Source organism: Danio rerio, chromosome 4 (genome assembly GCF_049306965.1).
Source record: "Danio rerio strain Tuebingen ecotype United States chromosome 4, GRCz12tu, whole genome shotgun sequence".
NCBI lineage: Eukaryota > Metazoa > Chordata > Actinopteri > Cypriniformes > Danionidae > Danio > Danio rerio.
In genome coordinates, this window is record NC_133179.1 from 47,476,268 (window position 1) to 47,488,948 (window position 12,681).

Genomic DNA, 12,681 nt, shown 5'->3' on the forward strand with positions numbered 1-12,681 from the left:
GAGTGTGTGCGTGTTCTCAGTGACCGCTGGAAATGAGAGAGTACATTTAAGTTGGCAACTAATCAGTATAATGTGTTCTTTGAAACTCACGGCAGACTCGTTGGTGTGACAGCAACACATCCCCAAGCTCGAATCTGCTCAGGAGCAAGTGTCTTTCCCACGATTAGATTGCAGCATCTTAACAAAGTCTGCACTGGAAGTCTCTCTCTGCCATTGCTCCTTTTAGCAAGAGCACCCTATTGAAACAGGAACAGTAAAGATTCACAATTAGAGTAGTAATACTCTATAACTGGATTTGAATATAATAACAACAATGTGGGGTCTGCTGTGATGGAATCAGTAACTCACTCTTTTGTGAAATAACAGTTACCTTGTAATCAGGTGCTTAAATGCATCGCAGCTGGCTGCCGTTTGGAGTAGACTTCAAATGCCTTGAGGTGTGCTCTAATAGAGACAGAACTGTGCTTGACAGGAAGGTGGGAGTGCTTCCTAAGCTGGTATTAAGCAGCTCTCTTTCTTTGTTGAGGAGCTCCAGCAATGCATGGCCAAATTCAACTGATTTCCCAGTGCTGTTGCGCTACTTGAAACAAGTTGGTGCAACAACTGCTCAGGGAAAGCAGCTTGGCAAGGTAGCGTGGCCGAGTGGTCTAAGGCGCTAGATTAAGGCTTCAGTCTCTTTGGGGCCGTGGGTTCGAATCCCACCGCTGCCAGGCAGTCCTTTTAGGATGCTTGAGAATGACCTTTCTGCTTGAGCAAACAGACTTGCAAAGTGATACTGCACGCTTCTGCTCGTAGTGGTCTAAGGCGCTGGATTTAGGCTCCAGTCTCTTCGGGGGTGTGGGTTCGAATCCTACAGCTGCCAGAAAAGGTTTTAAATATGGCCAAACTGCTTGAGTGTGTGTGTGAGTCTCAGTGAACGCTGGAAATAAGAAAGTACATTTAAGTTGGCAACTAGTCAGTATAATGTGTTCTTTGAAACTCACGGCAGACTTGTTGGTGTGACAGCAACACATCCCCAAGCTCGAATCTGCTCAGGAGCAAGTGTCTTTCCCACGATTAGATTGCAGCATCTTAACAAAGTCTGCACTGGAAGTCTCTCTCTGCCATTGCTCCTTTTAGCAAGAGCACCCTATTGAAACAGGAACAGTAAAGATTCACAATTACAGTAGTAATACAGTGGGGAATAAACCAGAGTCAAGAGATGTGTTGATTATGTGAGTCAGTGTTGGTATGACTTTCTGACACAGAAATGAAAATAGCCTCACCATTTACTTTCCATTGTTTGGTTTTAAACCTTGATGAGTTTCTTGATTCTGTTGAAGACAAATTACGATATTGTGATAAAAATGCTAGCTTACTTTGTGTTCCAGAAGACAGGAAATGTTTAAAACCACATGATGGAGAGTAAATGGTAAGCTCATTTTAATATTTAGGGTAAACATCCATTTCATGCTTGCCAGTTTGCCTTTATACTAAAGTTCACTTTTTTGTTCTTTTTTGAAGACCTGATGGTGCTGAAAGAAGAGACACATCAATGGAGTGAAATAGAAGAGAAACAACAAGAAATAATGAGTGATGAAAAACCCACACTCACTAAAAAGACTTCATCACACAGAAAACCTCGGAAATCCAAGTCTAGGTGTAATTTCAGCTGTAAACAGAGTAGAAAGAGTTTCAGTCAAAAGCCAAACCTTGACCACACTAGGGAGAAACCTTACACCTGCAAACAGTGTGAAAAAAGCTTCTATAATACAGGAAACTTAAAAGTGCACATGAGAATTCACACTGGAGAGAGGCTGTACGCATGCCAACAGTGTGGAAAAAGCTTCTATTCTTCAGGAAACTTGGCAGTGCACAGAAGAATTCACACTGGGGAGAGGCTCTATTCTTGCCCTCAGTGTGGAAAGAGTTGTAAGCAAAATGGCAACCTTGAAGTCCACATGAAAACTCACACTGGAGAGAGAAGCTTTATTTGTACACAGTGTGGGAAAGGTTTTTCTCAAAAACAAAACCTTACCATCCACATGAGGATTCACACTGGAGAGAAACCTTACACATGCACAGAGTGTGGTAAAAGGTTCCCACATAAAGGCTCACTCAAACACCACATGATAACTCACACCGAACAGAAGCCGTTTGCATGTGCTCAGTGTGGAAAGAGCTTCACAACCAAAGCTAGAATCATGAATCACACGAATGGTCATACTGGAACCACAGTGTTTACATGTGATCATTGTGGAAAGAGTCTCTCATGCAAAGACTCCATAAAGCAACACATGAAGATTCACTCAGGCGAGCGTTTTCGATGCAGTGAGAGTGGAAAGGTCTTCAAACATAAAAGATGCCTCGTCAATCACATGAAGCTTCACAATGGAGAGGAAAAAATGAGGCCTTGTCCAGCAGAGCTTAAGGCTTTCCTGGGATAGCATGGGATAGCATCTCGGGACAAGTGTGAACTCCTGAATACATCTCAAGTTACTGGAATGAAACCCTTTGAACCTGAAGATTTAAACTCAATAACTGAAGAGGGGTGAAGATGTGCCAGGTTGTGAGAGTTTCTACAGGGCTGCAAGAAAGTAAAATAACTCTATATGTGTTTCAAGTTATTATGAACTGAAAACCAAATTTGTGCACATTGCACACTGCAATCAAATGGTCGGCACTGAAAAGAGAATTAGAAAGATTAGGGAGGAGAAAATGTTTGGGGATATGCAGGGTAAACTGTCCTACACCCTTAGATTGTGTTTTTGATTATTCACATTGTTTGATTTTCACTCCCTTGAACAAACACCGATTTGCCTCCAATTTTGGGCTTTTGTCTGCAGTTTCACAAAACATGTTGGTGAATGAAAGTCCACCTAAACTCGGCCGGTGTGAACTTGCAATGACAGTTAGAGACTGATGCAGACTCCATAAAGCCCTGTTCAGACTACACAATGCCATTTGCCAGTTACCACAGATCAGATTTTTGTCAGATTATGAGATTTTGACTTGATAAACTCTTGATGTGTTGTGGGTACAAATGGAGACTTTGGTTTCAAAACACTACACTTTTATTTTGATGGACATATTTTAGAAAATAAACAAGTTTTCTTCATGAAGACAATTAAACTTTCTATGGACAACTAGTTTCCCTTAAAGAAATGTTCATGTGAAAACTCCCACATTACTACAAATAAATCAGTGTATGGGAAACCCAGTGTCTCTATTGTGAATGAGAACATAAGTGATTTGTTAGCTTACATGCTAATTCCAGTACTCATTAGACTACTGAAGGACTTCAGCTATCTGTAAATTCCAAATATTATTTATATGCATTACATATTGTACTACTCATGTGCACTGATAGATTATATTGTGTGCTGTCTGCAAGTGGTGTGTGTGTGTAGGTTATAGTTTTAGGTTTATTGTGTTAAAGGTAAATTATTTTAAGAGTAACAAGTTATTTAATTATTAACATTCTGATTGTTCCTATATATATATATATATATATATATATATATATATATATATATATATATATATATATATATATATTAGGGATGCACCGATATGTATAGGCCGATATTTATAAATATTTCAAAATGATATATTTTTATACAGCAAACTTCATAAAAGATTGAACTTCTTTTATGAACTAAATAGTCTATACTCAAAGCAAAATAGCTTTAACTTCAAAATTGCAAGGTGATTATAGACCTATATTCAAGATTTCACATAAATCAGCATGCAAAAAATACATTACTTCCTTTTCTTCATAGCAAATTAACATGCAACTTGACTGTTGCATAAAATTAAGAAGGTTAAATAACAAAATATGATTTATTCAACAAGCAAATTAAATATATTTAAATAAGATGAGAATGAAAGCACTAAGGACTGAAACCAGCTCAAATGTTCTTGAATAAAACGTGTTACAGTGATGTACACATGTACAAATACGTCATGTACGAAAAAGCCTTTTTTAGAGGTGTTTTGAAAGTTCAGAGCCACCGTACAAGTAAATAGCTTACAGATAGTACGTTTAGAAAATGCGGCACAGATTCATGCTATTTGGCGTTTTAGATTCTTTCGAACATGTAGCTGCTGCTTGTCAATCAGATGCGTCTGCGCTCGTTCTTGCTGTCAATTGCGGGGGGAAAATGATCGATGAAAAGTTTATGATAAACCGCTGAGTTTTACTCAACTGTAGAGGAAGAGTTGCCATCAGAGTCAGATTTTCATACAAAACCTGCATTGAGCTGACTTTATGGCTAACAGAGCTGAATATAAAGACAGAATGAGCCGCTGGTCGAGAGCCTCTATGACTGGATTCACCTCTCCCCGCGCTCGTCATAATCAATATGAATATTTCGATCAAACTGAATACATCTTACATCAACAACACATGACAAGCAACGTGTTGATAATAACAAATAATCAGATTACAAACAACTGTTTACACTTGTTGTAAAATGGAGTAATAAGTTAAGATCCCCTGCTATCTCTACACAACAAAGAGACAGAGCTGGAAAGGTTTACATAGTTAATATTTTTCCTGAGGCGATTTAAAGCAAAATACACAATGACACTCAATCAAACACATCTACAATGATAAGGAACATGGTTACTTACTGACTTATTAACGCACAGCAATACCACTTGAAGAAATGACAGACTTTGAAGGAATAAACAGTGTGAAGAGAGATCCATTATAGTGCAGTGGGCAAGTCTGAACAAGTTCCGCCCACGCGTGCGCAGCACGCAAGTCTGTACAATTACGTAATTTATCGGCTTAAAGATATCAGCCGAATTTAGACATCGAATCGATAACGATAGTCCTAAAAATAGCATTTATCGGCCGATACCGATATGGCCGCCAATATATTGTGCATCCCTAATATATATATATATATATATACTATTACTAACCAGCAATGATAGGTGAGCAAAATAAAAATTGAAAGAGGATACTTTTATTAGGCCTTTCATGAGTCTAATAATCTCAAAGTCACACTTAAAAAGAAGGTCCAAAAACCTGCATTTATAAATGAAGAATGTTTTGCAAAGCATAAAAGGTTGTTAACCAGGTAATGCTGTGTACAATTTGTTTTAGTTACACCAAATTTAACTTGTTTATTGTAAAAAGGGTTTAAATGGATATTGACATGAGACATTCTGTATTATGCATTACGTATTATGAGTCATGAGTAGGGCCAGAAAGAATCTGTCAACGTTTTTTGCTATTTCTGCGAAGAATATTGATAAAAATCTGTGGATTTCTGCCAAAATATTTTGGGAGTATCATAACTAAAACCTAAATATGTGAAACAAAAAATATTATCTTTTAAACTTTTATTTAATGTTTAAAATGCAAATCCAATTAGATACACTTTATTTGATAAACAAAGCAAGTCACTCATATAATATTTCTACTAAAAGACAAAAAAATATTACTGTAAAAACTGCATTGTACATAAATCAGATAAACATTTTCATATTAGTCAATAATATTACTGTATTTAATTTAAAAAGTGAATAAATATATATTTACACAAGTAAATAAAATAGAATTAATGATCTGCTCGACATTATGTGTTATGAGTCATGTACATGAGTATATGCAATTGTATAAACATGCTCAGTGTTTTCAATAACTTTCACAAAATTGACAAGTTCTCCTCAGTATCAACTTTTAATCTCAGGAATTCTTTTGATGGAGACACATCATTAATCATTTTAACTGAAGTTCTTTAATTTTGGGGAGAATTAGAAAAGAAATGTAACTTTCTTATTTTTCTAATTCCTGTGAATTAAATTATTTTAAAATAAACAAGGTCTGAGCTGATTATATGACCACGGGTATGCTCAGTCCAGAAAGACTAGGACCTCCATGCAAAAATGAATGGCCTATCATCCGGCCATCCATCTGGAACAGGTTGCTGTCCAGTAGTACAGCAGATGCAGAAGGTACACGGTGGTTTTTTTCCCCCTCAAAAAAGGCTGTAGTAGATGAACCTAAAAAATCCAATCAGTAAGAATTAACTAATAGTACTAGTTGTATAAAATCTGTAACAGCCCAAAAGCAAAAGAGACATAAAACATCAAATCACATCTGTAAAATTCTAAACAAATGTTTTCTCTGTATGCACTGTGGTGGTACCAGTCAGCATCGATCTGCATTGCCCACCAGTAAATAGAAGATAATGTTATGAACATTTTACATCTTATCAGGTGTGCAAAAGGCTTCTCAAGTACAGTGCACGAAATCATACAGAAAAAGGTCAGGGTTACAGGCAGTGTTGACGAAAATTAACTTTATATATATATATATATATATATATATATATATATATATATATATATGTATATACACATATATATATATATATATATATATATATATATATATATATATATATATATATATATATGTATATATGTGTGTGTGCGTGTGTGTGTGTGTGTGTGTGTGTGTGCACATGTAACCGAACTGCAACCAATTACAAACCCAAATTTAAAGTGAAGCCAGTCTTCAGTTTTTGCATCATCATTGACAAAATATGGCGGTTAACTCCCTTGCCACAACAGCTGCATCTCCTAAAAAAAAATACAAAATGAAGCAAGTTCGTTGCACAAACTGTACAGACTATAAGCGATTCAAATGATTTTAATAATAAAAAAGGAGTACCAGTCAATCTATATTTCAATGGAGTGGACCAATTAGCACTGTTCATTTTATAAAATGAAACCAGGGTACTATCTTGTTCATCCATAGTATCAAACTGGTTGATGAGTAATGATAGAGATGGACAGTGTGAATTGATGGAGAGCAACTCATCACAGAACATTCGAGATGATTTGAATGGGTCAATTTCATTTTTCCATGCTGAAATCAAATGAACAATTTATCTAAATACCATTTTACAAGCATAGTTGAATAACAATACAAAAAAGATGAAAGAATAAATGAATAAAGATGCACTTATCATTTTACAGTACAACAGCACTAAAAAAAAATTAAATGTGTTGTGTCTAACCTGCAGACAGGGATGTTGAAGATTGTGCAGTTGAGGGTCCTGGCAATTCTTCTGTATTTAAAGTGAATGAAGAATCATTGTCACCAAAAGTCCTTTCTCTAAAACAGGCAAGACACAAACAATTTCAATTTTGTTCATTAAGCCACTTCAAAAATTTTCATGCATATTAAAAGCATTTGCCCAGTTTCATAGACAAGGCTTAGACCCTAGTGCCAGACAAAGTCTGGATGTAACTTACAATGACATACTGTTTATAGTCATTAATGTCAAAAGTCACCAGTAATGATTTTCTCAAAGCAAGGCTTATAAAAGCTGCATACATCAAATCTAATAATGTCTACTACTGACCCAGTTTATGAAACCAACACATTAATTTAAATTTAAGACAGTCCACCAGAAAATTATTTTGTTAATTTTTTACCCTACATTCCATCTGATCTTTGTACATCTCCCTCGAGATATATACAACCAAAACAAACTGTGCAAACTAATCCTTTAGTATTAAAGGCATGTCATCCTACAATTTTTAGCATAACTTTACCCTTCACCACACATGCTTGCATGAAAAGGCAAGACATCAGTTGGGAAAGAGATCTGGCAAATTGGACAAATCTGTAAAAAGTAAAAATAAATTAAACAATGTTTGTAGCAAATTTGTTGAAGAACATACATATTCTACCCCATAAAAAGATTCTAAAATATTAAGAATAGTCTCAAATTTTTAATAGCTTCAAACACATTCTTTATGGAACCACAAATTGGGTATATTCAAATATAGTGAGTATACCCAAATACAAGAAATAGGCTTTGATCAAAGACCTGTAATGATGGTTCTAAGATGGGGTGAAGTGAGCTTGGCTGGTCAACAGTTTCGATTACATTTTCGTCTACATCATCATCTAGAATGGTCATATCATTTGAAGACTCCTAATAAAAGTAATCAAAATGCATTGGCATTGTAAATAAATAATATTGATAGAAAAATAAAACCATAATACTGTATGACTTACTGTCTCAGCTTCTTTACACTCTTCAATGTGTAAGGGCAGCAATGGCAGTGGTATTTTCTTACCACATTTCATACAGCTGGACTGTGGCATCTTAGCAAACTCCACAGAATCATAAGGTAATGGTTCAGTGGAAAGCTGTTCCTGTAATGGAACTACAAACAGCATGTTCTTTCCATTATTTGACACTGATTTTAGGAGTCGAGTTGAGTATCCATCAGCATCTGTGGGAATTATAGACAGCTTACGCCGCCCACCACCACCTAATGGCAAAATCAATTGAGAATCACATTCAGGACTACTGTTGCCTTCTTGGGCTAGCAATATTGTTATAAATGTGTCACCTAAAATTTTGGACAGAAATGTTCTATAAAGCTCTGTTTACCACTGGAAAACTGAAGTAGGGCATGCCATAATCTTAGAACATGGCAGAGAAACATGTCCTTGACTAAAAAGTTTAAACTAATGAAGCTTATTACTAAATTATTAACGCCAACAAAGCACATACCAGTTTCATTAATTTACAAAAGTGCAAAGTTATTGCAAATGCACACAAATCATTTTTTGTTTATATGTAACATGCAAAACATAAATACCTGTAGACTGTAAAACATCCAGCCACCCTGAAGTGTTTTTAATTTGGGAAACTCTCCTTCAAGCAGACTGACAATCTTAAGAATGAAACAAAATTCATCATTTAGTTTTTTTTTTTTTTTTTCCAACAGATATAAAACTCCCATCAATTCCTAGTATTATAGTAACATTTGCAATTACCTCACTGTGTTTAAAATTATCTGGAACAGTTAAAAGCCTTTTTCCAAGTCCAGCATGGACAAGCTCAAGGTCTTCATCTCCTTTTGATGTGAAGGGTGTGGGTTCAGAGAGGACATGGATTTGAAAATCAGTTTTTTTAATGTTTCCAGGTTTGGCCACAGAAAAATCTCTGTCCCAAACATACTTGGGAATTGCCTATAGTGACAAAAGGGCAAAATGAATAAACATATTAATAATAAGAAACATTTTTTGCATGACACAAAAAGTTGTGTTTTACAGTAAACATGAAAAATTACCTTTTTAAGGCTTGCCTTACCATGTTTTCAGGCTCTGCAGGCAAAGGAATGGTCCCACTTGAGATGCTTTCTCTCATTGGTCTACTACCACTAGCTAGTGCATTTCTTTACAAAGATGGAGTAAGGCCCCTGGCTAATACATCGATCAGAGCTTTTGCTGCTATTTCTACTTCTGATGACAGTGCCTGTAAGACAAATACCAATTATACCTTTTATCATTTGTTATCTTCATAGTCCGCGATCAACACTGCCGACCCCCACCCCGCCCGTTCCTTACAGTCGGCGATCATCTCCTCTCTCCACCCCCCATACCCACCCACACCCAAAACGGCATTACGCTCTCCCGGTCTTCACTTTAGTACGCGATCGATTCCACCTCCAAATTAGTCCTTGATCAAATTTATAGCTGAGCTCCCTTGAATGACAATCCTAGAATCGACCATGACAGAAGCCATGCTATTTTACACGACCATCCCGTTCTTCACTCGCCATGTTGGCTTTATAACGGACTTAATTTACGTTATAAAGTTTACATTATAAACAACAGCAGCCATTGCTTTAACAAACGTTTGATACTTAATCTTTGCATACATAAACCACTATAGAAATCAAGTAACCACTTACCCGCGCATCCCGCTCTTCACCTGCCATGCTAAATAGAGGAGTATTCTTCTTCTTAGAGGATCATCTCCGTTAATTAGGTCAGACTGCGCAAATGGAGCGCACAGTGAAGCGCTTCGGTCATTCCCACGTTCTCAGGGAGTTGTGATTGGTTGAACAGTAAGCTCGCATCTTATTGGCTACAGGGCACGAGTGACTCACGTGGGAGGTGTGTGCTGACAGGAAAGTCTCAAAAATGCACACACTCGTATTCAGGGTGAGTCGTACGTGAGAGAGGATTTGCACATTCTCATTCAGGATGAACTCGTGAATTTTAAACATTCAAAACTTTTTGTACACTCTTATATATTTGCAAATGGTGTTTTGCATTTGTGAAATGTATTTTATGAAAATGTATTTTTATTTTGTGCATGTGAATTGTTTTTGTGAGTATAAATAAATATTTTACGCATGTGAATTTGGCTACGCATGTGTACATCGTGTCTTTTGCGTGACTTATTATTGAGTCTAATCTCTCTCCATAGAAAAACACTTTTTATCAGATCTGGACTCCGTTGCTTGAATATGTAGGTCCTAGGATTTCAGGTACATTTTTGCAAAACCTTAGATCACCATAAACTTTGGTTAATTTATGTACTTTTCTATTTTTATTATTACTCTGTATTTTTATGTCTTCTTTTTGATTTTGATTTTCATTATGTGCTGTGATGCTAAGAAATTTCTTGGTTGTAAGCTGTTGTCATTGTTCTGTTCTTTTTTGTTTTGTTAAAATAAAGACAAAAAAATGTATTTCGAAGAATTCCAGTTTGTCAGCAGCTAGTGTCGGCGCATAAAACATTCCTTTGCATAGTGGTTTGGTTGTCTAGGAGTATGATTCTCATTCATGCCGTGAGAAATCCCAGCTGATAGTGTTGCCATATAAAGTTGCTGTTTTGCAGTGGCTCGTTGATCTAGGGGTATGATTCTCGCTTAGGGTGCCCTTGATTCGTTAGAGAAAGTTTTCTGACTATCTGATGCTTCTGACAGCATGTGAAATAAAATCAATTTAGTGGCTCGTTGGTCTAGGGGTATGATTCGCGCATTGGGTGTGAAAGGTCCTGGTTTCAAATCCCGGACGAGCCCTTGCAGATGTTGTGTGTTTTATAGGGCACTATGTCTATCATTAAAATGTCTTTCGAAGACTGCTGTTTTGCAGTGGCTCGGTCGTCTAGGGGTATGATTCTCACTTAGGGTGCCCTTGATTCGTTAGGGAAAGATTTCTGACTATCTGACGCCTTGTGAAATGCTCTCAATTTAGTGGTTCATTGGTCTATCTGTATGATTCTCGCTTCGATCGCGAGAGGACCCGGGTTCAATTCTCGGATGAGCCCTTGCAGGTGTACTGTGTTTTACAGGGCATTATATCTTTCGTAAAAACGTCTTTCAAAGAATTCCAATTTGTCAGCAGATAGTGTCGCCACATAAAATATTTCTTGCATAGTGGCTTGCTGGTCTAGGAGTATGATTCTCGTTCATGCCATGAGAAATCCTAGGTTCAAATTTCAGTTGAACCCTTACAGTTGTCTGCTGTTTTGTAAGGGCGTTGTGGCTTACACAGAGGCCTTTTTCTGAGAATGCCGGTTTGTCAGCAGATAGTGTTGCCATGTAAAGTTACTGTTTTGCAGTGGCTCGTTGGTCTAGGGGTATGATTCTGGCTTAGGGTGCCCTTGAATCGTCAGAGAAAGTTTTCTGACTATCTGATGCTTCTGACGCCATGTGAAATTTTATTACAGTAGTGGCTCGTTGGTCTAGGGGTGGGATTCTCGCTTTGGGTGTGAGAGGTCCCGGGTTCAAATCCCAGACGAGCCCTTGCAGGTGTCATGTGTTTTACAGGGCACTATGACTTTCATTAAAATGTCTTTCGAACAATTCCAGTTTGTCAGCAGATAGTGTCGCCACATAAAACATTCCTTTGCATAGTGGCTTGCTGGTCTAGGAGTATGATTTTCGTTCATGCAATGAGAAATCCCGTATTCAAATTTCGGTTGAGCCCTTACATTTGTCTGCTGTTTTGTAAGGTCTACGGGCTTACACAGAGGCCTTTTTTCTGAGAATGCCAGTTCATCAGCAGATAGTTTTGCCATGTAAAGTGGCTGTTACAGTAGCTAGTTGGTTTAGGGGTATGATTCTCGCTTAGGGTGCCATTGATTCGTTAGAGAAAGGTTTCTGACTATCTGATGGTTCTGACGCCATGTGAAGTTTTATCAATGTAGTGGCTCGTTGGCCTAGGGGTATGATTCTCGCTTTGGTTGAGAGAGGTCCCGGGTTCATATCCTGGACGAGCCCTTGCAGGTATCATGTGTTTTACAGGGCACTTTGACTTTCATTAAAATGTCTTTCGAAGAATTCCAGTTTGTCAGCAGATAGTGTCGCCACATAAAACATTCCTTTCTATAGTGGCTTGCTGGTCTAGGCGTATGATTTTCGTTCATGCAATGAGAAATCCCAGATTCAGATTTCGGTTGAGCCCTTACACTTGTCTGCTGTTTTGTAAGGTTGTTGTGGCTTACACAGAGGCCTTTTTTCTGAGAATGCCAGTTTGTCAGCAGATAGTGTTGCCATATAAAGTTGCTGTTTTGCAGTGGCTCGGTGGTCTAGGGGTATGATTCTCACTTAGGGTGCCCTTGATTCGTTAGAGAAAGATTTCTGACCATCTGACGTCTTGTGAAATTCTCTCAATTTAGTGGCTCATTGGTCTATGGGTATGATTCTCGCTTCGGTTGCGAGAGGACCCGGGTTCAGTTCCTGGATTAGCCCTTGCAGGTGTACTGTGTTTTACAGGGCATTATGTCTTTCGGAAAAACGTCTTTCAAAGATTTCCAATTTGTCAGCAGATAGTGTCGCCACATAAAATATTTCTTGCATAGTGGCTTGCTGTTCTAGGAGTTTGATTCTCGTTCATGTCATGAGAAATCCTAGGTTCAA

At 37.5% G+C, this 12,681-nt stretch overlaps 3 protein-coding genes, 1 non-coding gene and 1 pseudogene across 4 annotated transcripts in view; 2 read left to right on the forward strand and 3 right to left on the reverse strand.

Moving 5' to 3' along the window:
• LOC108183924 (uncharacterized) overlaps positions 1-12,681 on the reverse strand; it is a 667,181-nt gene that overhangs the window by 551,430 nt on the left and 103,070 nt on the right. The gene's annotated exons all lie outside the window — the stretch shown is intronic.
• LOC101887036 (uncharacterized) overlaps positions 1-12,681 on the reverse strand; it is a 491,406-nt gene that overhangs the window by 69,168 nt on the left and 409,557 nt on the right. The window lies entirely within an intron of this gene.
• trnal-aag (transfer RNA leucine (anticodon AAG)) lies at positions 629-710 on the forward strand. The gene has a single exon. It is a non-coding gene; the product is annotated as a tRNA-Leu (tRNA).
• Positions 1,497-2,490, forward strand: LOC108183631 (uncharacterized; annotated as a pseudogene).
• LOC110439436 (uncharacterized) lies at positions 5,658-8,926 on the reverse strand. Its single transcript, XM_068219889.2, has 9 exons — positions 8,801-8,926; positions 8,623-8,697; positions 8,030-8,289; positions 7,839-7,946; positions 7,561-7,631; positions 7,020-7,117; positions 6,671-6,868; positions 6,491-6,579; positions 5,658-5,997 (listed from the first exon to the last, which is right to left on the reverse strand). Exons 3-8 carry the CDS (start codon positions 8,192-8,194, stop codon positions 6,530-6,532), a joined length of 690 nt encoding a protein of 229 aa, XP_068075990.1. The 5' UTR covers positions 8,195-8,289; positions 8,623-8,697; positions 8,801-8,926; the 3' UTR covers positions 5,658-5,997; positions 6,491-6,529.